This window comes from Bidens hawaiensis, unplaced genomic scaffold, assembly GCF_021521415.1.
Source record: "Bidens hawaiensis isolate Kalapana, Puna unplaced genomic scaffold, B.hawaiensis_p1.1 tig00044210_1, whole genome shotgun sequence".
Lineage (NCBI taxonomy): Eukaryota > Viridiplantae > Streptophyta > Magnoliopsida > Asterales > Asteraceae > Bidens > Bidens hawaiensis.
Window position 1 is genome coordinate 56,714 of NW_027497852.1, and position 11,671 is coordinate 68,384.

General features: G+C 40.9%; 1 protein-coding gene across 1 annotated transcript; it reads right to left on the reverse strand.

Moving 5' to 3' along the window:
- Positions 1-3,805: 3,805 nt before the first annotated feature.
- LOC143594785 (uncharacterized) lies at positions 3,806-4,195 on the reverse strand. The gene has a single exon (XM_077074013.1). The coding sequence runs from the start codon at positions 4,193-4,195 to the stop codon at positions 3,806-3,808; it is 390 nt and encodes a 129-aa protein (XP_076930128.1).
- Between the last annotated feature and the right edge of the window lie 7,476 nt (positions 4,196-11,671).

Sequence of the window (11,671 nt, forward strand, 5' to 3'; positions counted from 1 at the left end):
CACTGGCTTCTGACTCAAATGGAAACAGATGAGGATATTTTTGTTTCATCTGGTCTTGTCGTTCCCAGGTGAACTCGGGATCTAGTCTTGAGTTGTAACGAACTTTGACCAACTTGATTCGATTCCGTTTGAGCTTCTGTATTTTCCAGTCCATGACTTCTACGGGCTCCTCGACAAATCGAAGCTTGTCATCAACTCGGATATCCTCAACGGGAACAATCATTTATTCGTCGGATAAGCATTTCTTCAAGTTTGATACATGGAACACGTCGCGTATTCTGTTCAATTTTGAAGGTAATTCGAGTCGATAAGCTACTGGACCAATTCGAACAATGATCTTAAATGGTCCCACGTATTTAGGACTCAGCTTTCATTTCTTTCCGAATCTGATCACTCCTTTCCAGGGTGAAACATTCAACAGAACTTGATATCCCACTTAGAATTCCAACGGTTTTCTGCGATTGTCAGCATAGCTCTTTTGTTGATCCGCTGCAACCTTCAATCTGTCTTTGATCTGGAAGACCCTGTAGGTGGTCTCCTGAACAATTTCAGGTTCTGTCAGTTGTTTCTCTCCAACTTCAGCCCAACAAAGAGGGGATCGACATTTTCTCCCATACAAGGCTTCAAACGGTGCAACCTTAATACCGGAGTGGTAATTGTTATTGTAGGAAAATTCAGCTAGCGGTAAATGAGTATCCCAGATTTTGCCAAAATCGAGAACGCAGGCTCGTAACATATCTTCCAAGGTTTGGATGGTTCTCTCGCTTTGACCATCAGTTTGGGGATGATAAGCGGCGTTCATGTCTAAGCGTGTGCCTAAAGATTCTTGCAGAGATTGCCAAAATTGGGAAATAAAACGACCGTCTCTGTCAGAGATGATGGAAACAGATACGCCATGTTTAGCCACAATCTCTTTCAGATATAATCGAGTTAATTTCTCAAGGCTATCTTTCTCGTGGATGGAAATGAAATGAGCGGATTTTGTTAATCTATCTACAATTACCCAAATAGAATCGTGGTTATTGGGGGTAGTTGGAAATTTAGTCACAAAATCCATTGTAATGTTTTCCCATTTCCACTGTGGAATCTCAGGCTGTAGATGGTATCTGGTGTTCAACTTTTACCTTTGAGCATGTCAGATACTTACTGACATAAACCGATATATCTCCTTTCATGTTTGGCCACCAATAGAATTCTTGGAGATCTTTATACATCTTGGTTGCTCCTGGGTGAATTGAGTAATTGGATTTATGAGTTTTATCCAATGCTAGTTTCCTTAAATTTCCATAACGTGGTACCCAAACTCGATCGATCAAGTACAATGTACCATCAGACTTCGTTATGAATTCACACTCGAGACCTCGTAATCTCTCGGTTCTTATGTTCTGAGGTTTTAAGGCTTCTTCTTGTGCATCTCGGATTTGAGTGGTAAGGCTTGTTTGAATCATTAATCCTAATGCACGGACACAAAGTGGTTTTTCTCTTTCCTTACTACTCAATGCATCAGCTACAACATTTGTTTTACCTGGATGGTAGCGAATGTCACAGTCGTAGTCATTGAGTAGTTCTACCCACCTTCGTTGCCTCATATTTAAATCCTTTTGGTCAAATATGTGTTGGAGGATCTTGTGATGTGTGAAGATTGTGCACTTGGTGCCATAGAGATAATGTCTCCAAATCTTGAGTGCAAAAACAACTGCTTCTAATTCCAAGTCATGAGTTGTGTAATTTTTCTTATGCACCTTGAGTTGTCGTGATGCATAAGCTATCACTTTTTTTCTTTTTGCATGAGCACGCATTCAAGACCTAGTCGCGATGCATCACAGTAAACTATGAATCCATCGGTTCCTTCTGGAAGAGATAGGATTGGTGCACTACACAACTTTTGCTTATGCAGTTGGAAAGCTTTTTCTTGCTTTTCTGTCAACTCATATTTCTCGTCTTTTTGAGTCAATTGAATCAACGGTTGAGCTATAGAGGAAAAACTCTCAATAAATTTACGGTAATAACTAGCTAATCCAAAAAATTGTCGCACTTCAGTAGGTGACCTTGGTGTCTCCCAATTCTTAATTGCTTCAACTTTTGTTGGATCAACTAGTATACCATTCTCATTGATTACATGTCCTAGAAAGTGGACTTCTCGAAGCCAGAAATCGCACTTGGAAAATTTGGCATATAGCTTTTCTTCTTTTAGCAATTCTAAAATCAATTTCATGCGTTGCTCATGTTCCTTCTTGGTTTGTGAGTAGATAAGTATGCCATCGATGAACACTATCACGAATTTGTCCAAGTATGGCTTACAAACTCTGTTCATAAGGTCCATGAATACAGCGGGTGAATTTGTTAGACCAAATGGCATGACCAGAAATTCATAATGGCCATAGCGAGTTCTGAAAGCGGTTTTAAGAATATCTTCTTCTGCAACACGTAACTGATGATACCCTGATCGCAAGTCGATCTTTGAGTAATAGCTTGATCCTTGCAATTGGTCATTCAAATCATCAATCCTCGGTAGTGGGTACCGATTCTTAATGGTAAGTTTGTTCAGTTCTCTGTAATCGATACGCATTCGGAAAGAGCCGTCCTTCTTTTTCACAAATAAGACTGGAGCTCCCGAAGGTGAGAAACTTGGTCTTATAAATCCTTTGTCTAGTAATTCCTAAAGCTGATTAGATAACTCCTGCATTTCCGATAGTGCCAATCTTTACGGAGATCGAGCTATCGGAGCGGCATCTTAAACCAAATCAATTCTGAATTCGACTTGACGCTGAGGAGGTAATCCAGGCAAATCTTCAGGGAAAACTTCTTGAAAATCCCTTACTACAGGGATATCGTCTATCTTTCGCTCTTTAGCCTTTGTGTCAACTATGTTAACAAGAAAAGCCGTCCATCCTTTCCTTAGCATTTTGCGAGTTTTTGTGATGCTAGAGAGTTTTAACTCGGTGTTACTCTGATCTCCTTGAATGTTCAGACATTGACTAGATGGGGTTGGTAGACAAACTAGTTTTTCGGAACATACGATCTCTGCTTCATTTTTGGATAACCAATATATTCCTACTATTGTATCAAAACTGCCTAATTCTACAGGTAGAAGGTCGATTGGAAATCTATGATTTTCTAACAGAATGTTGCAGTTTCGGACAATTTTACTGGTTTAAATTAGTTTCCCGTTAGCTAATTCTATTGAGTAGTTATTGTCTAACTTAATTGGTTCAATATCGAGAAGGGGTTCAAATTGGTTAGAAACAAAGCTTAGATCTGCTCCAGTATCGAATAGTACATAAGCATAGTGATTATTAACGAGAAACGTACCGGTGACTACGGATGAGTCCTTTCGGGTCTTCTTCGTGTTCATCTCGAATGCTTGGTCCCTAGTGCTTTGAATTTTGAGTTTGGGGCACTCATTTCTGAAATGTCTGATGACACCGTATTCAAAACATCCGGAAGTTCGGCTTCCCGTGGATGTTGCTATCTTCGCGTAGCAGTCGCGAGTCACATGGCCAAATCGATTGCATCTGCTACACTTCCAGCATTCACCACTATGGTTCTTCCCACACTTGCTACAAGTGGATCTCTGTCCTGAGCTTCCTCCTGGTCCTCTTGCCTTTGTTGCAAACATTCTTCCCGCTCCTTGGTTTCTCTTGGACTGTCCTCCTGATTTACCATTCCACTTCCGTTTGAGTTCTCTGGGTTTTTGGTTCTCGGTAGCTGTTTTTAGTTCAGGTTCTGTGGTGGTGGCTTTCTTTCTGGAGTATTTCAGAGTTCCCATTCGAACTGCATCATCAGTTAAAAATTTTGCCAGCTCTCAGGCTGACTGGATGATGGTTGGTTTGGAGAAGGTGACCATTCCTCGGATTTCGGGAGCTAATCCCCAGATGTACCTCTCGATTCTTTCATATTCAGGCGTAACCAGTCGTGGCAATGCGTTGAATCGGGAAGTATATCCTCCGATATCAGCACCTTCCATCTTTAACTGCCAGAAGTCATATTCGATCTTCTGAAGTTCGTTTCGTGGATTGTATTCTTTTAACAACATCTCTTTCAGTTCTTCCCATGTTAGACGGTAAGTGGCATCTTCTCCTAAATTTTGAATTATGGAGTTCCACCACTCAAGTGCCTTATCACGGAATGAACATACTCCGTATTTTATCCGCTCAAGAGGAGCACAATCACTGATTTTCATTACAGATTCCATTTTCTCGATCCATCAGATAATTTCCAAAGGTCCTTCGGCACCGGTAAATTCTTTTGGTCCGCAATCTTAGAAATTTTTGTATGAGCACCCGCGTACTGTACTACCTGAGGGGTTTTCGTTTAGATTTTCGGTTCTAAGTGTTCCTCCATTTATGTTATTAGTTGTATTTCGGGGGTTTTGGCTTGCGTTGCGATTAGACTCATGTTGCTCGAGTGCCGTATTTACATGTTGAGCGATTAGTTGAGCTAACTCGTCTTGAGAGGATGGTAATCCGGACATTTGATTATTAGTTGCTCGTCTCGTTTTGGGCGCCATGTTATTTTTAGAAAACAGAATATAATTTTGTTAGTTTGGAAAAAGTGATATTTTTCTAAATTTTTAAGAAATTAATTAGCATCATTCATAACACAAATATATATAATCGTCAAAGAGTGGGATTTTATAATTACCAAAATGATAACAAAATTAGGTGTACATACTTTCACCTTAATCACCCATCATAGTTTTTAGTTCCTACCAAATTCATCACAACCATACAAAAGACTACATGTTCAAAGTTAAGTTACATAACATACTACCCAAAATAAACAACACTACTTGTGAGCTAAGCCTAGTGAATGCTCATCAGGTAACAAAAGCATGGCTCCATCATGCCATTCTTCATCTCAAGATCTCCCACCCTGGCCTCCATAAGCAACCTATGATTCTTCATGTCAAACATAAACTGACACAGAGCATTGTGCGATTTGTCATCGGTGCCTTCCTTGTGTTCTAGGGAAAGGACGCGGTCCACAAGATTGTGAACAACATTCTCATAAGCCGAGAACTTGCCTAGAAGAATCATAAGAATCTCGTAATCAGAGGTCCTTCCACGACCATAGGCTCCGGTGAAGGAGGCGGTGGTGGAGGTGGGATCACGGCTAGTGGGATAGCAGTAACGGGGGCCGGTGCATCGCGGGTGGCTCTAGTTCTCTTTCGGGAATACACCTTGAGAGGTGCGGTTCCCGAAGTAGAACCAGCGTCTCCTGATGCAATTACCGGACGAAACTCGACCGGTGATAGTGGGATGCTGTCGTCGCTGGAGTCAGAGTCAGACACAATCACTAATGAAGTCGTCATCTGAAAAGACCATATCAATTCAAGTTAGTAATAATCAATTATATATCTATTGTTACCTTTTCGTTTCGAGAGGCGGGAAAGTAGCGTGTGTTTGAACATACGGTTATTGTTTAGAAAACCTTTTATTTTCAAATTCTCAATAACTATTGGCTCTGCTACCAACTTTTGTCACGCCCCGAAAATCTTAACTTAACACATCGGAAGACATAACTTAAGTTATTCGGGTTATGACAGATGCCGATAGCCAATAACAATAGACAAATTATTTAATAAAAGTATCATCTTTTATTAAAGAAAATATTTTACATTATCAGAGTTTATTACACGTGTTATTGCACGGTTTATATTATTTCAACTTCTTTCAAACACCACACGCCATCCTTTTCATGCCACCTCGAAATATTTACTTACCTGAAAAGAATATTAAAATATCGATCAACACAATGTGTTGGTGAGTTTCCCTTTATATATATATATATATATATATATATATTATATATATGAATCGAAAACATAATCCATATAATGATCTTTCGTCATTATATCTGATATCAATTCACGTGAAATCGTCACTACACCCCGAATTACATCCAAAATATCCTGTGTATAATGGTCTATCGCCATTATATCACAAATCCGTGTGTAATAATCTATTACATCACAAAACAGTAGGCAGGATAATTTTTAAACAAATCGTGCAGTTGTAAACTAGCTAAGAACATAACATTACGTATGACTATCATAGTTGATAACCCAATACATACCATACTCAAAATATTCCCACTTTTAACCCAACGCGATTGGAAGTGGGGGGCGTCACCCCAATAGATCTACTAATATTTATGTGCCCCTTTCTAGGGTTAACTGTTATTTAGTCAACTAGACTCATCCCGGGTTTGACACGGTTTGTAAAATAAAATGCCTTTAAAAATCAACGAAATCCATATTTAATAAAGAATATGCTTTTCCCTAAAACACAATTAAATATCGTTTTGAAAACAATTCCAGAATATGTATATATGTATGTATGTATGTATGTATGTATGTATGTATGTATGTATGTATGTATTATTGAGTTTTGATCCTCTCATACATATATAGATACACCCACGGCACACATACATATACATCTACCACACACATTAACAATCTTTCAATCAAACTCAAGAACAATCTACCTTATGTATTCACATCAAACAATCAATCATTCAATACTTAATACTTACTTGTTTTCTTGAGATTGTTAAAGATTAAAATGGTGAATGATAGTAGTGTGTGTCTCCTAGCTTTAATCCTTCCTTATGGCTCCTTAATGGCTTAATCCTTTCCTTGTTTTTGATTTAGATCTCCATGTTATTGATTATATGCATGTGTGTGGTGATTGTTAATTTTAAATTGTGTGGTTAGGGGGGGATGTTTGGCCGATTATTTAAGAGAGAAGAGGGAGGAGGTGTAGACTCATGAGTTGGGGATTTAGAGTTAAGGTGGAATGTTTAAGGATTTAACATGTGTATTGTTTCTAGAAAATAATGATTAGGGAAGAGTTGGAAGAAGGGGAGTCGTACAAGTGTGAGGGTGAGTTGTCCAAGGGATGGGGTGGGGCGGCCTAGGGGTGGGGGGGGGTATGTGAGGAGTTTTGGGTTAATAACTAGATATTTTCGGTTATTCGTTTAACGTATTACGTGTTTTAAATATCCAAACGAATTCCGTTTTCAATAATTTTTGTCAGACTTTGAAAGAAATCAAATTCCTGACAGTATGGACCATAAAAACCATTTTCTTGAAAATAGTTTGTGAGGGACCCTTCCCAGGTCCTGTACAGACTTGTGTTTGCTTGTTTTCCAATTTTCGTGATTTGAGCTTTTCTAAATTACATTTTTATGTTGCTCCCATGTTTTCATATATATATTTTGAATTTTTGAGATTGTTTAATCAATCTAATGATTTATTTACTTTTTGGCTCGCTGCCCGAGGTATTTGCCCGTTTTTCTCTTTTCGTGACGAAATTTCGACTTTTTGTTGACTTTGCAAGATAGTAAGCTTAATAAAGAGATTTCATTAATAAAGTGATTTTAGGATGGATAATCATGGTTACATTAACGAAATTTTTTGCCAGATGTTACACTCTGCATAGCCACGCCTGTTGCAGTCCCCTCTGGTGGCGGTACCTACGGACCCTGTCGGACCGGAACTAATGCCGGTGGATCATAAAGCTCACAGATCCCGGCCTGACGTGCCTCCTCCAATCCAAAGGCCCCAATAGCTGGCCCTGGAGTAAAGAACCCAACCGGATAACGATCGAACACACCGTGTCGCTCGACGATCCTTGTGATATATGGCTATAAGGATAAACGTGCCGAGGATCCCTGTAGGCTGCGACCTCATGCGAACGACAAGAGCAGCAGCATCGCCACATTGGCCTGTCGTTGGCCAATGATGGAAAGAAGACACGACAGATCAAGGTTGCTGCATTTCTCGTGACCGGAATGTCGGTCGACGATAGTACAAGCAACGATCCTGTGAATGTAGCGATAGGCGGGGTCCCTGATGGATGACTCCACAAAAGTGTTGGAGTGGGCCCCGTCAGCGATCTCTGACCAAAACTGGCCGAGCTGGTCCTCCTTAGACCAGTGCTCACGGCTCCGCTGAGCATGCTGTGTGTAGCCACAAATGCTCTGCAAAAACTCCGGAGTCCGAAGCTGCCCAACAGAATAAAATTCGGTGGTCACAGTGAAGTCGGGAACCGACATCTCATAAAGATGTCGTCCCAATGAGTATGACACCGCATGTGGCTCAAGAAATCGATGGGCGCGAAAACAAAAGTCGAATAAAACTCACGTGTGAGCTCGACATAAGGAATCGAGTCACACGCAAGTACCTGCGTCCACCAATCGTACAATAAACGACGTACCTGGACGTCGATTCCCAAATCCCGCATCAGCGTCCAGTCAAACGAGTGGTGGCGAAGAAGCTGCATCTCTCGAATCCGACCTAGCCTCGTGTACTCGTCGGTCATGATCACGAGTTTCAGCACCTGGTGATGTGTGTGGCATCCATCACCCATGATAGCCTCTGGGTCGATGTCAGGAGTAATCGTTAACTCCGGACCGTCATACTGTATAACACGTGGCAGCCTCTGCTGAATAGGGCGGTGCGGCTCGGGATCTCCCCGAGGAGCCGCAACGGGCCCCGACGGCCCGCACCCTCAGGTCTCTGCCTCTTGTGCCCAGTGGCGCGAGAAGAACCCGGTACATCAGACATATCTGCAAAATCAAACATTTAAGTTAGATATGTCAACAGTGACTGTGGCAACGATCGTATAGCATTTTGGTCGCTGTCGTCCCACATAATAAAATAATATTAAAATAATATTACAATAATAAAATAAAAATAAATACTGACGAAAAATTCAGGGACACCCTGCACGTATTTCTAAAAACCAGATCGTGCCGGAAAAATGGTACAATCAATTTTCAATTCAAATCCAAATTACCAACTTATCCCTAGACTCTATTAGCAAACTCAACCAAGGACTTGACTTGATTATTAACAAACTAACACGGACAACATAAACTAACTGACTGACCGTCTCGATTCACTTTCAACTAAACAAATAAACTGTCGGCAAACAAATGAATAAAGTGACAAGTCGGGTTTAGGATGAAACAAATTAATAAAATATTAATAATGTATTCGTAAACCAAGTTCAAAAAGATGTCGTTTAATTTCGAAAACTCACTATCATTAATTTAATAATAAAATAATGATTTTAAACTTTGAACTTTAAACCCGACTCGTCACAAGGTACGTTTAACAAACCCGACAACCATAACTGACAACTATAATAACCGAACCCAACAATTAGCCCGACAATTATAAAAGTTTCTATCACCAAAACTTAACAATTCAAGACCCGACAAACCGGCAAGCACAATCACCCAATAACACCCACCCGCAAACTTCCAAATTTCAAAACCGATCAATAACAATTCAAGGCCCGACATAATTAAATCATACAAAACGTACCTCGATGTCGGTTTACGGACTAAGAACGAAAGACGAAAACGATGGACTGGGGTAACAGTAGTGGCCGGAACTCCGGTGGTAGTGGACGGCGATGGTGACTGTGGTTGTGGGTACATACGGAGATGACGACGGTGGAGATGTGCGCGTGGTGATAATGATGGTTGTGACAGTGGTGGTTAATGGAGCGTCGGTGGTTAACGGAGACGACGGTGTACAGATGACTGGTAATGGTTGTGGACGGCGGCGTGAAGCGGTGGTGAAATGTAACAGTGGTGAACGACGGTGATAGTGATTGGATGACGGTGGTAAGTGGTGGAGTGAAAGAGAAGAAGAAAGAGAAGAGAAAAGAATGAAGAAGAAGATGAAGAACCAGTTACTAAATAAATTTTTTATTCGGGTGATCCATGACCCATCGCGATACGCGATGGGTCAATCACAACATTTATGCGTATCGCCACCCAAATACGTTCAGTTAGGGTTTTGACCCCATCGCGATATGTGATGGGGTGAGGAGAGACGTCATCGCGTATAGCGAAGATGTCAGCCATGTCAGGGTTACCTTCTCCATCGCGATACACGATGGTGGAGTTGCTAAGCCCATCATGTATCGCGATGGGCTTTATTAACAGAAAGTTTTTCACAACAACGGGTCTGGACATTTCCGACCCGACCACTTTTCGGCATCTCGACATCACCCTGAACACGTTTCCGACCTCAAAGCAAACTTTTCGTACCTGCAAAGATGTGTAATTGACCAAACTCTTACCGAACTTCATGAACTTCCAACTCTTCAAACAAGCTTCCCCACACTTGATGTTTGCTGCACATTTCCCAAGACAACAATCTATACGAGACTCAACAAAATGAAAACAAACTGGACAGACACTTACATACCCCCGGGTTTCCTCCACTAAGCGTTGAATTTTATGTCTACAGCTTGACAGTGCCTCGAACTCTCAATTGTCTTTATAAATCGGTGAAGTCACAATGAAACTCACTGATTCCTTGTCCATCTTGTGAATATCTTTCATTTCCAAATATGGTTTCAATCTATAGTCATTCACCACTTGCCTCACATGGTCATCAAAATCCTCAATCTCATATTGACCATGGTTTCCAACCCTCACAACCTAATACGGGCCCGTCCACTTACTTTTCAACTTACCCGGGAAGAGCTTCATCCTCGTGTTGTATAACCAAACCTTTTGGCCAACTTCAAAATTCTTCAACCGGATATTAACATCATGAACTTTCTTCATCTTTTCCTTGTAAGCGGATGCACAATCATATGCCTCCTCCCTCAACTCTTCAATTTCACACAAGGCTAGCTTCCTTGCCTTACCTAAATCATCATAATCCATGTTAACTTGTTTAGTAGCCTAATATGCACTTTGTGCAATCTCCACCGGTAAATGGCAATACTTTCCATAAACAAGTCTATAAGGAGTGGTACCAATTGGCGTTTTACATGCGGTTCGGTAGGCCCATAGAGCATCGGTCAACTTGGTTGACCAATCCTTTTGGTCTGTCCAAACAGTTTTCTGTAAAATTTGTTTGATTTGCCTATTGGAAGTCTCAACTTCTCCACTAGTTTGTGGATGATAAGGAGTTGCAATTCTATGATCAACACCATATCGTTTAAGCAATTTTTCAAATTTAAAGTTTTTAAAATGAGATCCCCATCACTTATGATGGTTCGGGGGACTCAAAATTAAGAAAATATGTTACTTTGCACAAAATTGCAAACGACTATGTGATCATTCGTCCTAGTGGCTATCGCGTCAACCCATTTAGAAACGTAGTTGATGCCTACTAGGATGTATAAATTACCGTGTGAATTCGGGAATGGGCCCATGAAATCGATCCCCCAAACATCAAAAATGTCAACTACTTGGATCGGGTTCAAGGGCATCTCATCCCTCTTAGAAATGCTCCCGAGTTGTTGACACTTTAGCCAGCGTGTCGCGAACTCGTGAGCATCCTTAAACAATGATGGCCAAAAGAAGCCACTCGTAAGAACTTTTCTAGTAGTTTTCTGGCCACTAAAGTGACCCCCACACGCAGACGAATGCGCGTGTTCCAACGCCGTTCTGACATCCTCCTCGGTTATACATCTTCTGATCATCTGATCTGCACCAACTTTGAATAGGTCCGGGTCATCCCAAATGTACTGTTTGGCTTGGGACATCAAGTGTTTCTTTTTCCTCCCTGGCCAATGCTACGGGATATCACCTGCAACTTTAAAATTAACAATATGAGCAAACCAGGGATTTTGTGAGACTGCTAGCACGTGTTCATTCGGGAAAGACTCGTTAATGGGCCCATCCTTGT

Coding starts and splice junctions, on each gene's coding strand:
- LOC143594785 (XM_077074013.1), bottom strand. CDS start 4,195: ATGGAATCTGTAATGAAAATCAGTGATTGTGCTCCTCTTGAGCGGATA.